Here is a 15,991-nt window from a genome sequence, read left to right on the forward strand (position 1 = left end):
CAAAGCTTACATAGCAAAAAGGTACAGTTTTCCAACATTCTGTAGGTGTCAATCGATTTGACATTTGTTGGGTACATACAATATTACTTTAAACAATATTAATTTTAAACAGTCTTTGTACTTCATTTGGTACGTTCAATATTAATTTTAAACAGTCTTAATTTTAAACAGTCCTCAGGTTGTGACATGTTGTTACATATTTGGCCCCAAGGTATGGTCTGTCTCCTTTTCCCAGGACTAATCTCAATTTTGACAGGTCATCCAATTCCTTGAAATCTGGGGTTGTTCTCTCTCTCTCTGGGGGCAGTGGGCCTCTCTCTGGGAAAATCCCGCAGTACAAATGGCGCCGATGTGCCCCGCCCCCTGACGTCAGGGTCGGGCCTCTGTTGGCGGCGCCATTCCGGGACAGAGAGAGGCTGAAGGAGAGAGTCACCCCGGGACAGGCCCCGGCCCCGGGAGAGAGAGCCCGACCCGGACTCAGACCCAGAGAGAGAGAGAGAGAGATTAACCCCGGGAAACAGAGGCTGAGAGAGAGAAAAGCCCCGGGACAGAGAGAGTCCGACAGCCGGCCCCGGGACAGGCCTCAGACCCTGAGAGAGAGTCCGACCCCCCGGGACAGGCCCGAGGGAGAGAGAGACACACAGACTAACTCCGGGACAGGCCGCAGACCCGGGACAAGCCTCAGACCCGGGACAGGGAGACAGACCCCGGGGCAGGGTCTAATCCGGCCTCAGACCCCAGAGCTGCCCGGGCAAGTCCCCCCGGGCCCGGCCACTGCCCCCTCACTCTCTGCCGGTCTCCGGACCTCTGCCAGCCAGCCCGCCGCCGAGTGTCTGCAGCCTGTGTGCGGGGTGTCGGGCCCCAGGCCCCGGGACAGGATGGAGCCGCTGGCCGCGCCCGGCCCACAGCCCTGGAAAGGCAAGGTACAAACTCCCGGCCCCTCACTCTCATTCCTGAACTCGCCCTGCTGCTCTTTCTGTTGTGAGTTGCCAAAACAGGCAGGTGTTTGTTTATTGTTTGAAAAAGTTGCATTTCTAGATCATCTGTCAGCTAGTGGCTCAGTGGTTATCACTCTCTCTGCTCTGAGTCAATGTTGTGGGTTCAGGTCTTGCTCCACAGACTGGAGCACAAAATACAGGAGCAGTACTGAGGGAGTGCCGCACTGTCGGAGGGGCAGTACTGAGGGAGCGCCGCACTGTCGGAGGGGCAGTACTGAGGGAGCGCCGCACTGTCGGAGGGTCGGTACTGAGGGAGCGCCGCACTGTCGGAGGGGCAGTACTGAGGGAGTGTCGGAGGGGCAGTACTGAGGGAGCGCCGCACTGTCGGAGGGGCAGTACTGAGGGAGTGTCGGAGGGGCGGTACTGAGGGAGCGCCGCACTGTCGGAGGGGCAGTACTGAGGGAGCGCCGCACTGTCGGAGGGGCAGGACTGAGGGAGCGCCGCACTGTCGGAGGGGCAGTACTGAGGGAGCGCCGCACTGTCGGAGGGGCAGTGCTGAGGGAGCGCCGCACTGTCGGAGGGGCAGCGCTGAGGGAGCGCCGCACTGTCGGAGGGGCAGCGCTGAGGGAGCGCCGCAGTGTCGGAGGGGCAGCGCTGAGGGAGCGCCGCAGTGTCGGAGGGGCAGCGCTGAGGGAGCGCCGCACTGTCGGAGGGGCAGCGCTGAGGGAGCGCCGCACTGTCGGAGGGTCAGTACTGAGGGAGCGCTGCACTGTCGAAGGGGCAGTACTGAGGGAGCGTCGCACTGTCGGAGGGGCAATACTGAGAGCATGCTGCACTGTCGGAGGGGCAGTACTGAGGGAGCGCCGAACTGTCGGAGGGGCAATACTGAGGGAGTGCTGCAAGGATCAGTCCTTGGACCCCAGCTATTCACAATATATATTAATGATCTAGATGAGGGAACTAGATGTAATATCTCCAAGTTTGTAGACGACACAAAGCTGGGTGGGCGTGTGTGCTGCGAGGTGGATACCGAGAAACTCCAGTATGATTTGGACAGGTTGGGTGATTGGGCAGAAGCATGGCAGATGCAGTATAACATGGATAAATGCGAGGTTATCCACTTTGGTGTCATGGAAGGAGTGCAGCGAAGATTCACCAGGCTGATACCTGGGATGGCAGGAATGACGTATGAGGAGAGATTGTGTCAATTGGGCCTGTACTCGCTGGAGTTTAGAAGAATGAGAGGGGATCCCATCGAAACTTATAAAATTCTAACAGGACTAGATGCTGCAAGGATGTTCCCGATGGTCGGGGAGTCCAGAACCGGGGGTCACAGTTCTAAGGATAAGGGTAAGCCATTTAGGACAGAGATGAGTGGGCAGCACGGTGGCATAGTGGTTAGCACTGTTGCCTCACAGCGCCAGGAATCCGGCCTCTGGTGACTGTCTGTGTGGAGTTTGCACATTCTCCCCGTGTTTGCGTGGGTTTCCTCCGGGTGCTCCGGTTTCCTCCCACAGTCCAAAGATGTGCGGGTTAGGTTGATTGGCTATGATAAATTGACCCTTAGTGTTAGGGGGATTAAATACGGGGATAGAGTGGGATATGTGTTGGTGTAGGGGTTACGGGGATCGGGTGGGATATGTGTCGGTGCAGGCTCGATGGGCCGAAATGGCCTCTATCTGCACTGTGGGTTTTCTGTGATGAGGAATTTCTTCACCCAGAGAGTGGTGAACCTGTGGAACTCTCTTCCAAAGAAGGCAGTAGAGGCCAATTCATTAAATATATTCAAGAAGGAGTTGGATATATTTCTTAAAGCTAAAGGGATCAAGGGATATGGAGAGAAGGCAGGGACAGGGTACTGAATTTGGACGATCAGCCACGATCTCATTGAATGGTGGGAGCAGGCTCGAGGGGCCGAATGGCCTACTCCTGCTCCGATCTTCTATGTCGGAGGGTCAGTACTGAGGGAGTGCTGCACTGTCGGAGGGGCTAGTACTGAGGGAGCGCCCTGCTGTCGGAGGGGCAGTACTGAGGGAGCGCCCTGCTGTCGGAGGGGCAGTACTGAGGGGAGCGCCCTGCTGTCGGAGGGGCAGTACTGAGGGAGCGCCCTGCTGTCGGAGGGGCAGTACTGAGGGAGCGCCCTGCTGTCGGAGGGGCAGTACTGAGTGGAGCGCCCTGCTGTCGGAGGGGCAGTACTGAGGGAGCGCCCTGCTGTCGGAGGGGCAGTACTGAGGGAGCGCCCTGCTGTCGGAGGGGCAGTACTGAGGGAGCGCCGCACTGTCGGAGGGGCAGTACTGAGGGAGCGCCCTGCTGTCGGAGGGGCAGTACTGAGGGAGCGCCGCTGCTGTCGGAGGGGCAGTACTGAGGGAGCGCCCTGCTGTCGGAGGGGCGGCCCTGAGGAAGCGCCGCACTGTCGGAGGGGCGGTACTGAGGGAGCGCCGCACTGTCGGAGGGGCGGTACTGAGGGAGCGCCGCACTGTCGGAGGGGCAGTACTGAGGGAACGCCACACTTTCGGAGGGGCAGTACTGAGGGAGGGGGCAGTACTGAGGGAGCGCCGCACTGTCGGAGGGGCAGTAGTACTGAGGGAGCGCCGCACTGTCGGAGGGGCAGTACTGAGGGAGGGCCGCACTGTCGGAGGGCAGTACTGAGGGAGGGTTGCACTGTCGGAGGGCAGTACTGAGGGAGGGCTGCACTGTCGGAGGGGCAGTACTGAGGGAGGGCTGCACTGTCGGAGGGGCAGTACTGAGGGAGCGCTGCACTGTCGGAGGGGCAGTACTGAGGGAGGGACAGTACTGAGGGAGGGATAGTACTGTCGAGGGACAGTACTGAGGGAGGGCTGCACTGCACTATCGGAGGTGCCGTCTTTTGGACGAGACGTTAAACTGAGGCCCCGTCTGCTCTCTCGGGTGGATGTAAAGGAGATGATGGGAGTTCTCCCCAGTGCTCTGGCCAGTATTTCTCTCTCGAGCAACATCACTTTAATAAACCAGATGATCTGGTCATTATCACATTGCTGTTTGTGGGAGCTTGCTGTGCGCAGATTGGCTGCCTGCGTTTCCAACATTACAACAGTGACTCCACTTCCAAAGTACTTCATTGGCTGTAAAGTACTTTGGGATGTCTGGTGGTTGTGAAAGGCGCAAATCTTTCTTTACCATTAAAAAAAATTCTGTGTTGCAGTGGAAGAGACCAGATCATTCTGGATGGATGATTTCAAATGGACTGAATGGGTTTCCTGACCCGTAATGATCATGTGATCATAACCCTGTCTGGTGTTTTGTTCTGCTCCAATGTTGTTGATGCCGGATTATCGCACAGAATACCACTGTCGAACATAACCATCGTCAGACCATGTTCAGTTGATTTTGTCTAGGTCTCTTGAATCAACATCAACTTGCATTTATATAGCACCTGTAAAACATCCCTAGATGCTTCTAGGAGCAATTATCAAACAAAGTTTGACCCCAAGCCACATATAAGCAGATATAAGGACAGGTGACCAAAAGCTTGGTCGAAGGAGGTAGGTTTTCAGGAGTGTCTTAAAGGAGGAAAGAGGTCGAGAGCAGCCATCTGGAGCTGCCCCGCACGCTGCTTGCCGTCTTTACAATAGGAAAGACCGCACACGTGTGGGAATTTGAATGGGCCACGCACCCCCAAAAAATGAAGGTAACATTGGTGGAGAGGCAGAGCAGTTTAGGGAGGGAATTCCAGAGCTTGGGACCCAGGCAACAGAAGGTACGGCCGCCAATGGTGGAGCGATTAAAATCGGGGTTGCTGAAGAGGCCAGAATTGGTGGAGTGCAGATATCTCGGCGGGGGCTGGAGGAGGTTACAGATAGGGAGGGGCGGGTGCTGGAGGAGGTTACAGAGATAGGGGGGGCGGGGGACTGGAGGAGGTTACAGAGATAGGGAGGGGCGGGGGCTGGAGGAGGTTACAGAGATAGGGGGGGCGAGGGACTGGAGGAGGTTAGAGATGGGGGGGGGCGGGGGACTGGAGGAGGTTACAGAGATGGGGGGGGCGGGGAACTGGAGGAGGTTACAGATAGGGGGGGCGGGGAACTGGAGGAGGTTACAGATAGGGGGGGGCGGGGGACTGGAGGAGGTTACAGAGATAGGGGGGGCGGGGAACTGGAGGAGGTTACAGAGATAGGGGGGGGCGAGGGCTGGAGGAGGTTACAGATAGGGAGGGGTGTAGGGACTGGAGGAGGGTTACAGGGGTGGGGGGCTGGAGGAGGTTACAGAGATAGGGAGGGGCGGGGTGCTGGAGGAGGTTACAGAGATAGGGAGGGGCGGGGGCTGGAGGAGGTTACAGAGATAGGGAGGGCTGGGGGCTGGAGGAGGTTACAGAGATGGGGGGGCGGGGGCTGGAGGAGGTTACAGATAGGGAGGGGTGTAGGGACTGGAGGAGGGTTACAGGGGTGGGGGGCTGGAGGAGGTTACAGAGATAGGGAGGGGCGGGTGCTGGAGGGGGTTGCAGAGATAGGGAGGGGCGGGTGCTGGAGGGGGTTGCAGAGATAGGGAGGGGCGGGGGCTGGAGGAGGTTACAGAGATGGGGAGGGGCGGGGGCTGGAGGAGGTTACAGAGATGGGGAGGGGCGGGGGCTGGAGGAGGTTACAGAGATGGGGAGGGGCGGGGGCTGGAGGAGGTTACAGAGATGGGGAGGGGCGGGGGCTGGAGGAGGTTACAGAGAGGGGGAGGGGCGGGGGCTGGAGGAGGTTACAGAGATGGGGAGGGGGCGGGGGCTGGAGGAGGTTACAGAGATGGGGAGGGGCGGGGGCTGGAGGAGGTTACAGAGATGGGGAGGGGCGGGGGCTGGAGGAGGTTACAGAGATGGGGAGGGGCGGGGGCTGGAGGAGGTTACAGAGATAGGGAGGAGCGGGGGCTGGAGGAGGTTACAGAGATGGGGAGGGGCGGGGGCTGGAGGATGTTACAGAGATGGGGAGGAGCGATGTGCCTGCTTCTGCACTTGGAGCTCACTTGTAAATGTGCCAAGCCGTTTCAGCGTATCGGGATTTGTTTTGGTCACAATATAAAGTCATACCGTGATAAATAGGTTCTTACAGCGCAGGAGGCCATTCGGCCTATTGAGTCTGTGCCGACTCTGAAAGAGCTATTCAATTAGTGCCGCTCCCCCTGCTCTTTCCCCACAGCCCTGTAAATATTTTCTTCGTATAACTCACTGGTCTGACTCATTGCCTTTGCGTTGATTTTTCGTAATTCTGCTAAGGGGGGAATATGCTGTTCACCAGCTCTGCTCTTGTGTAATGCTCTTCCTGCTGCATTGTTTCCTTTCCCCAGACCTGCCTCCAGAAAGCAGAGGCACAAGACAGTTTCTAAACACGGGAGAACAACACGCAATTCGGTTTGGAGCCACTCTCCCAAAACTCTCAATGAGCCAAAAAAACAGGATTACGTAGAATTACACGGAACTTACAACACAAAAACAGGCCAGTCGGCCCATCCAGTCTGTGCTGATGTCTATCCTCCATACAAGCAGTAGTTCTGAACCCATGTGCCCACCTTGTTCCCATAGGGAACTTTTAGAACTGAGATGAGGAATTTCTTCTCTCAGAGGGTCGTAAATCTGTGGAATTCTCTGCCCCAGAGAGCGGTGGAGGCTGGGTCATTAAATACATTGAAGGTGGAGATAGACAGATTTTTGCAAGATAAGGAAGTGAAGGGTTATGGGGAGTGGGCGGGGAAGTGGCTTTTGAGCCCAAGATCAGCCATGATCTTATTGAATGGCGGAGCAGGCTCGAGGGGCCGGGTGGGGGAGCAGGCTCGAGGGGCCGGGTGGGGGAGCAGGCTCGAGGGGCCGGGTGGGGGAGCAGGCTCGAGGGGCCGGGTGGCGGAGCGGGCTCGAGGGGCCGTGTGGCATAGCGGGCTCGAGGGGCCGTGTGGCGGAGCGGGCTCGAGGGGCCGTGTGGCATAGCGGGCTCGAGGGGCCGTGTGGCGGAGCGGGCCCGAGGGGCCGGGTGGGGGAGCGGGCTCGAGGGGCCGCGTGGCATAGCGGGCTCGAGGGGCCGCGTGGCGGAGCGGGCCCGAGGGGCCGGGTGGGGGAGCGGGCTCGAGGGGCCGTGTGGCGGAGCGGGCTCGAGGGGCCGGGTGGCGGAGCGGGCTCGAGGGGCCGTGTGGCGGAGCGGGCTCGAGGGGCCGGGTGGCGGAGCGGGCTCGAGGTGGCGGAGCGGGCTCGAGGGGCCGGGTGGCGGAGCGGGCTCGAGGGGCCGGGTGGCGGAGCGGGCTCGAGGTGGTGGAGCGGGCTCGAGGGGCCGGGTGGGGGAGCGGGCTCGAGGGGCCGGGTGGCGGAGCGGGCTCGAGGGGCCGGGTGGGGGAGCGGGCTTGAGGGGCCGTGTGGCGGAGCGGGCTCGAGGTGGCGGAGCGGGCTCGAGGGGCCGGGTGGGGGAGCGGGGCCGGGTGGCGGAGCGGGCTCGAGGGGCCGTGTGGCGGAGCGGGCTCGAGGGGCCGGGTGGGGGAGCAGGCTCGAGGGGCCGAGTGGCGGAGCGGGCTCGAGGGGCCGGGTGGCGGAGCGGGCTCGAGGGACCGGGTGGGGGAGCGGGCGCGAGGGGCCGGGTGGGGGAGCGGGCTCGAGGGGCCGGGTGGCGGAGCGGGCTCGAGGGACTGGGTGGGGGAGCGGGCTCGAGGGACCGGGTGGGGGAGCGGGCTCGAGGGGCCGGGTGGGGGAGCGGGCTCGAGGGGCCGGGTGGCGGAGCGGGCTCGAGGGACCGGGTGGGGGAGCGGGCTCGAGGGACCGGGTGGGGGAGCGGGCTCGAGGGGCCGGGTGGCGGAGTGGGCTCGAGGGGCCAGGTGGCGGAGCGGGCTCGAGGTGGCGGAGCGGGCTCGAGGGGCCGGGTGGGGGAGCGGGCTTGAGGGGCCGGGTGGCGGAGCGGGCTCGAGGGGCTGGGTGGCGGAGCGGGCTCGAGGGGCCGGGTGGCGGAGTGGGCTCGAGGGGCCGGGTGGGGGAGCGGGCTCGAGGGGCCGGGTGGGGGAGCGGGCTCGAGGGGCCGTGTGGCGGAGCGGGCTCGAGGGGCCGGGTGGGGGAGCGGGCTCGAGGGGCCGGGTGGGGGAGCGGGCTCGAGGGGCCGGGTGGGGGAGCAGGCTCGAGGGGCCGTGTGGCGGAGCGGGCTCGAGGTGGCGGAGCAGGCTCGAGGGGCCGGGTGGGGGAGCAGGCTCGAGGGGCCGGGTGGGGGAGCGGGGCCGGGTGGCGGAGCGGGATCGAGGGGCCGGGTGGGGGAGCGGGCTCGAGGGGCCGGGTGGCAGAGCGGGCTCGAGGGGCCGGGTGGGGGAGCGGGCTCGAGGGGCCGGGTGGGGGAGCGGGCTCGAGGGGCCGGGTGGCGGAGCGGGCTCGAGGGGCCGTGTGGCGGAGCGGGCTCGAGGGGCCGGGTGGCCGACTCCTGCTCTCTCTTATGTTATTGGATCCCATTACTCCAGAGTTCATTTAAACCTAGGTCACCCGAAGGAAAAGCTTTGCCGACTCATCCTATTGCCATGATCTATTTTATGCATTAACGATTTGGTTGATTTACCTTTTCCAGTACTAAAATGTCATGCAATTATTTCTGCCCATCCCTTGTTGCCTGAGGTTTGATACAAATGATTGCTTTGCTAGGCCACTTCAGAGGGCAGTTAAGACTCAATCGTGTGTGTGTGTGGCTCTTTAGGGAAAAAACCCAGCTGCTCTGTCGCGTGTGCCCCACACCTCGTGATGACTGGAGCCTCCTGACCACTCCACAGACGTGTAACCTCCTGGGGGACGCAAATAAAAACAGAAAAAAACCCTGAATATCTGAGTTGTGAGGGAAGTTCCTTTTCATGTTTCATATTAGTCAGCTTGTACTATTTATAACGGTGACAGTGTGTTGACACAAGTACGCTCAACTTGTATGAGTCAGAATGAATGCCCTGAGGTGGAGCGAGCAGAGTTTCCCCCCATTAACACTATCGTCACTCATTTTTGATGGGAGATTCCGTCTCCAAGGTGCCTGTTCTGACTCCATTGATCTTGTTCACAGTGTCCTTGGGGATCGCCTCCTCCCACAGAGACCCCCTGCTCCCTTTCCGATGTAATGAGCGAAGAGCTTGCTAAAGAATTGCAGCAACAGGAAGACGATGCAACGTTCCCGCGCGTCATTGGGTATGTGACCAGTTCGTAGCGAGAGGGTTCGAGTACAGGAGCAAGGATGTCTTGCTGCAGTTGTACAGGGCCTTGGTGAGACCACACCATGAGTATTGTGTGCAGTTTTGGTCACCTTATCTGAGGAAGGACGTTCTTGCCATGGAGGGAGTGCAGCAAAGATTCACCAGGCTGATACCTGGGATGGCAGGAATGACGTATGAGGAGAGATTGGGTCGATTGGGCTTATACTTGCTGGAGTTTAGAAGAATGAGAGGGGATCTCATTGAAACGTATAAAATTCTGACAGGACTGGACAGACTAGATGCAGGAAGGATGTTCCCGATGGCGGGGGAGTCCAGAACCAGGGGTCACAGTCTAAGGATAAGGGGTAAGCCATTTAGGACTGAGATGAGGAATTTTTTCACCCAGAGAGTGGTGAACCTGTGGAATTCTCTACCACAGAAGGCAGTAGAAGCCAATTCATTAAATATATTCAAGAAGGAGTTGGATATATTTCTTAAGGCTCAAGGGATATGGGGAGAAAGCAGGGACCGGGTACTGAATTTGGATGATCAGCCATGATCGCATTGAATGGCAGAGCAGGCTCGAGGGGCCGAATGGCCTACTCCTGCTCCTATCTTCTATGTTTCTATGTTTTTCAACCGTTGGTAGGGAGGAGTGGGGGGGAAAACGACAATACGTTTAATTTCACTGGGGACAGCAATCCAATGTTCAACCCGCAACTACCCAGTCCGGGGGTTGCTAGACAGCAGTCAAGAGCAGGGACTATAGCTTCTGTTTTTGTTGTAGCCAAAGAATCTTGATGCCAACAATAGTTTGTCCACTGCCACCTTGGCTGAGATGTGTTAACTTTACACAGACCAGAGATCAAACCTGGCACTTGCCCAGCCAGTATGGTTCAGTAACGGTGTGCAGGCATTGCCGACTCTGGGTGGACGTATTCCCGGAGGTGTCATCACATGACCGCCTGCCTCCAACCACCCCTGCCATTGGTCACCAGGCACGCCCATCCTCGCGGCCCGCCTTCCAACGGCCAATTGGAAAGCCACAAGACTCTTCATTGCCCAATTGGATGGTTCTTGGCTGTCAGCCAAAACGACCTTTTTCCCCACATCTCTAATATTTTTAGAACTAGTGTTCAAAGAAAATGAAGAAGCCGCTTTTTATTATTTCAATGCCTCTATGATTTTTCTCCGGGGTTTGCTCACAGCAGTGTCCGTTCCCGGAGGGCCCAGGCCAGTTCCCGGAGCGTTGGCAACTGGAGTGATGTGGTGTGTGCATTTACACACTCCAGCACTGAGGCTTCAAATGGGAATGATTTAAAATGGTTAATTTTACCCTGTCCAGTGGTCGTGATGCAACTGTGCTGCAGAAAATGGCAGTAATCCTAAAACCTCCTTTGCCCCACAATAGCGGACTTTTAAAATTGCACGGCCACCTCTGATTAGTTCCATGTATCTCGCAACTCGCATCCCTCTTCCAACTCCACTGCCTTCTGCATTCATACCTGGCAAAAGCTCTTCCCCCAAGTCAGATTCAGATTAGATTTATTTGCCATATGTAACAAGTACAATGGAATGCTTGTTCCCCGTGGGGACGCGTCAGCTATACATACAGCGCCGCGTTCAGAGTCAATACAATGGCTTCCCGTGGCAGTGGGAGCACGATGTCCCTCAGCCACTCCGTCCTCCTCTTCACCGCGGCCTCCTCCTCGCTGTTGCCGGCTCCACATGTACAATGGCCCTTTCAAACTCCCAACGGCCTAGACTTTGGCCCTCATTTCGCCACTATATTTCTGCAGCTATTGATCTGTTCAATTACACCCCCACCTTTAATGCCCCAGCCCCCAGTAATAATGCTCTTAACTCTCCTCTTATCCTGGCCTTTCCCCGGTACAGGCCCCCATACTCGCCCCTTTAAATCCAAGGGGCGCAAACGTGAACATTGAACAATTTAGCCATTCATCGCCAGATCTGGCTGGACCACATCAAGCACACTTGGGACCTGCTCCCTACCCAGGATTATCCTGGGGTGCAAAGATAAACCCTGGTTTCTCTTCTCCCCAACCAACCGTTTCCTTTAGCCCCTGTCACCTCCAACGAGTTTGAGCTCATGGACTTCTTTGTCACTAAGATCAAGACGATCCGATCAGCTGCCTCTGCCGCTTCCCTCCCTTCCCCTAGCCCACCAGGCCGAGGTTCGGTCCTCTCCTCTCTCATCTTCCTCTAGTTTCTCTCCTGTCTCCACTCGTTCCGCCTCCTGCTCTTTCAACCAAAGTCCCACTAAACCTCTGACCACCCACCTTCCATTCCTGGCCCCCATACTAGCTGATGCTGTAAATGGTTCTCTCTCCTCGGGTACTGTCCCCCTCCATTTCAGATCTGCAGTCATCGCCCCCCCCCCCCCTTTACAAAATCCACCTTTGACCCCGCTGTCCTTGCAAACTACCGCCCCATCTCCAACCTCCCTTTCATTCTATTCCCAAAGTCCTTGAACGTGTTGTCGCTTCCCAAATCCATGCCCATCTTTCCCGCAGCTCCAAGTTTGAATCTCTCCAATCAGGTTTCCGCCCCTGCCAGCGTACTGAAACGGCTCTCCTCGAAGTCACAAATGACATCCTATGTGACTGTGACGGTAAACTAGCCTTCCTTGTCCCTCTCGACCTGTCTGCAGCCTTTGACACGATTGACCACGTCACCTTCCTCCAGCGTTTCCCCTTTGTCGTGGGGCTGCTGGGTGGGATTGCCCTCGCCTAGTTCCAGTCGTAGCCAGAGAATCTCCTGCAATTACATCTCTCCCTGCCCCTGCACCATTGCCTCTGGAGTCCCCCAAGGATCTATCCCTCCTATTTCTCATCTACATACTGCCACTCGGCGACATCATCTGAAGACATCAGATTACACATGTACAATAACACCACCACCACTTTCGACCCCTCCACTGCCTCTGTGTTGTCAGCCTGCATGTCCCAACATCCAGTCCTGGATGAGCTGCAATTTCCTCCAACTAAATATTGGGAAACCAAGGACATTGTCTTTGGCCCCTGCCACAAACTCCATTCCCTTGCCACCAGTTCCATCCCTCTCCCTAGCCGCTGTCTCAGGCTGAACCATCCTCGGGCTCTACCATTGACAGGGTAGATGCAGGGAGGATGTTTCCCCCTGGCTGGGGAGTCTAGAACTAGGGGTCACAGTCTCGGAATAAGGGGTCGGCCATTTAGGACCGATGAGAAATGTCTTCACTCAGAGGGTGGTGAATCTTCGGAATTCTCTACCCCAGAGGGCTGTGGAGGCTCAGTCGTTGAGTATATTCAAGACAGAGAGCGATAGATTTTTGGATATTAAGGGAATCAAGGGATATGGGGATAGTGCAGGAAAGTGGAGATGAGGTAGAAGATCAGCCATGATCTTATTGAATGGAGGAGCAGGCTCGAGGGGCCAAATGGCCGACGACTCCTATTTCTTATGTTCATCCTGTTCGCAATCTCGCCATCCTATTTGACCCTGAGCTGAGCCTCCAACCCCATATCCTCTCCTTCAAAAAGAGAAACATAGAAGATAGGAGCAGGAGTCGGCCATTCGGCCCCTCGAGCCTGCTCCGCCAGTCAGTGAGATCATGGCTGATCAAGAGAGCCTATTTCCACCTGCGTAACGTCGCCCGTCACTGCCCCGGCCTCAGCTTATCTGCTGCAGAAACTCTCACCCGTGCCTTAGTTACGTCCAGACTCGACTATTCCAATGCTCTCTTGGCCGGCCTCCCATCCTCATCCAAAATTCTACTGTCCCGTGTCCTAACTCACACCCAGTCGCGCTCACCCATCACCCCCTGTGCTCACTGCCCCGTGTCCGAACTCACATCCAGTCCCGTTCACCCATCACCCCCTGTGCTCACTGCCCCGTGTCCTAACTCACACCCAGTCCCGTTCACCCATCGCCCCCTGTGCTCACTGCCCCGTGTCCTAACTCACACCCAGTCCCGCTCACCCATCACCCCCTGTGCTCACTGCCCCGTGTCCTAACTCACACCCAGTCCCGTTCACCCATCACCCCCTGTGCTCACTGCCCCGTGTCCTAACTCACACCCAGTCCCGTTCACCCATCACCCGCTGTGCTCACTGCCCCGTGTCCAAACTCACACCCAGTCCCGCTCACCCATCACCCCCTGTGCTCACTGCCCCGTCTCCTAACTCACACCCAGTCCCGCTCACCCATCACCCCCTGTGCTCACTGCCCCGTGTCCTAACTCACACCCAGTCCCGTTCACCCATCACCCCCTGTGCTCACTGCCCCCTGTCCTAACTCTCACCCAGTCCCACTCACCCATCACCCCCTGTGCTCACTGCCCCGTGTCCTAACTCACACCCAGTCCCGCTCACCCATCACCCCCTGTGCTCACTGCCCCGTGTCCTAACTCACACCCAGTCCCGTTCACCCATCACCCCCTGTGCTCACTGCCCCGTGTCCTAACTCACACCCAGTCCCGTTCACCCATCACCCCCTGTGCTCACTGCCCCGTGTCCTAACTCGCACCCAGTCCCGTTCACCCATCACCCCCTGTGCTCACTGCCCCGTGTCCTAACTCACACCCAGTCCCGCTCACCCATCACCCCCTGTGCTCACTGCCCCGTGTCCTAACTCACACCCAGTCCCGTTCACCCATCACCCCCTGTGCTCACTGCCCCGTGTCCTAACTCACACCCAGTCCCGTTCACCCATCACCCCCTGTGCTCACTGCCCCGTGTCCTAACTCGCACCAAGTCCCGTTCGCCCATCACCCGTGCTCACTGCCCCGTGTCCTAACTCACACCCAGTCCCGTTCACCCATCACCCCCTGTGCTCACTGCCCCGTGTCCTAACTCGCACCCAGTCCCACTCACCCATCACCCCCTGTGCTCACTGCCCCCTGTCCTAACTCACACCCAGTCCCGTTCACCCATCACCCCCTGTGCTCACTGCCCCGTGTCCTAACTCACACCCAGTCCCGTTCACACATCACCCCCTGTGCTCACTGCCCCGTGTCCTAACTCACACCCAGTCCCGATCACCCATCACCCCCTGTGCTCACTGCCCCGTGTCCTAACTCTCACCCAGCCCCGTTCACCTATCACCCCCTGTGCTCACTGCCCCGTGTCCTAACTCACACCCAGTCCCGTTCACCCATCACCCCTGTGCTCACTGCCCCGTGTCCTAACTCACACCCAGTCCCGTTCACCCATCACCCCCTGTGCTCACTGCCCCGTGTCCTAACTCACACCCAGTCCCGTTCACCTATCACCCACTGTGCTCACTGCCCCGTGTCCTAACTCACACCCAGCCCCGTTCACCCATCACCCCTGTGCTCACTGCCCCGTGTCCTAACTCACACCCAGTCCCGTTCACCCATCACCCCCTGTGCTCACTGCCCCGTGTCCTAACTCACACCCAGTCCCGTTCACCCATCACCCCGTGCTCACTGCCCCCTGTCCTAACTCACACCCAGTCCCGTTCACCCATCACCCCCTGTGCTCACTGCCCCCTGTCCTAACTCACACCCAGTCCCGTTCACCCATCACCCACTATGCTCACTGCCCCGCGTCCTAACTCGCACCCAGTCCTGTTTACCCATCACCCCCTGTGCTCACTGCCCCGTGTCCTAACTCACACCCAGTCCCGATCACCCATCACCCCCTGTGCTCACTGCCCCGTATCCTAACTCACACCCAGTCCCATTCACCCATCACCCCCCTGTGCTCACTGCCCCGTGTCTTAACTCGCACCCAGTCCTATTCACCCATCACCCCCTGTGCTCACTGCCCCGTGTCCTAACTCACACCCAGTCCCGTTCACCCATCACCCCCTGTGCTCACTGCCCCGTGTCCTAACTCGCACCCAGTCCCGTTCACCCATCACCCCCTGTGCTCACTGCCCCGTGTCCTAACTCGCACCCAGTCCTATTCACCCCTCACCCCCTGTGCTCACTGCCCCGTGTCCTAACTCACACCCAGTCCCGTTCACCCATCACCCGCCGTGCTCACTGCCCCGTGTCCTAACTCACACCCAGTCCCGTTCACCCATCACCCCCTGCGCTCACTGCCCCGTGTCCTAACTCACACCCAGTCCCGTTCACCCATCACCCCCTGTGCTCACTGCCCCGTGTCCTAACTCACACCCAGTCCCGTTCACCCATCACCCCCTGTGCTCACTGCCCCGTGTCCTAACTCACACCCAGTCCCGTTCACACCATCACCCCCTGTGCTCACTGCCCCGTGTCCTAACTCACACCCAGTCCCGTTCACCCATCACCTCTGTGCTCACTGCCCCGTGTCCTAACTCACACCCAGTCCCGTTCACCCATCACCCACTGTGCTCACTGCCCCGTGTCCTAACTCACACCCAGCCCCGTTCACCCATCACCCCTGTGCTCACTGCCCCGTGTCCTAACTCACACCCAGTCCCGTTCACCCATCACCCCCTGTGCTCACTGCCCCGTGTCCTAACTCACACCCAGTCCCGTTCACCCATCACCCCGTGCTCACTGCCCCGTGTCCTAACTCACACCCAGTCCCGTTCACCCATCACCCCCTGTGCTCACTGCCCCGTGTCCTAACTCACACCCAGTCCCGTTCACCCATCACCCCCTGTGCTCGCTGCCCCGTGTCCTAACTCACACCCAGTCCCGTTCACCCATCACCCCCTGTGCTCACTGCCCCGTGTCCTAACTCACACCCAGTCCCGTTCACCCATCACCCGCTGTGCTCACTGCCCCGTGTCCTAACTCACACCCAGTCCCATTCACCCATCACCCCCTGTGCTCACTGCCCCGTGTCCTAACTCACACCCAGTCCCGCTCACCCATCACCCCCTGTGCTCACTGCCCCGTGTCCTAACTCACACCCAGTCCCGTTCACCCATCACCCCCTGTGCTCACTGCCCCCTGTCCT

The 15,991-nt window shown here is 58.9% G+C and overlaps 1 protein-coding gene across 2 annotated transcripts in view; it reads left to right on the forward strand.

Annotated features, from left to right (window-relative positions):
• Positions 1-354: 354 nt before the first annotated feature.
• riok3 (RIO kinase 3 (yeast)) overlaps positions 355-15,991 on the forward strand; it is a 43,110-nt gene continuing 27,473 nt past the window's right edge. Inside the window, exons 1-2 of one of the 2 annotated variants that reach the window (XM_085992212.1) lie at positions 355-998; positions 8,948-9,069. In XM_085992212.1, the coding sequence (XP_085848338.1) occupies positions 879-998; positions 8,948-9,069 (242 nt within the window). In that variant the 5' untranslated portion in view covers positions 355-878. The remainder of the gene's footprint in view (positions 999-8,947; positions 9,070-15,991) is intronic. The other variant, XM_085992213.1, reaches the window with a different exon arrangement.

The sequence above is a fragment of the Somniosus microcephalus genome, chromosome 7 (assembly GCF_052327205.1).
Source record: "Somniosus microcephalus isolate GS21.2 chromosome 7, FLI_Smic_1.0, whole genome shotgun sequence".
In the NCBI taxonomy this organism is placed as follows: Eukaryota; Metazoa; Chordata; class Chondrichthyes; order Squaliformes; family Somniosidae; genus Somniosus; species Somniosus microcephalus.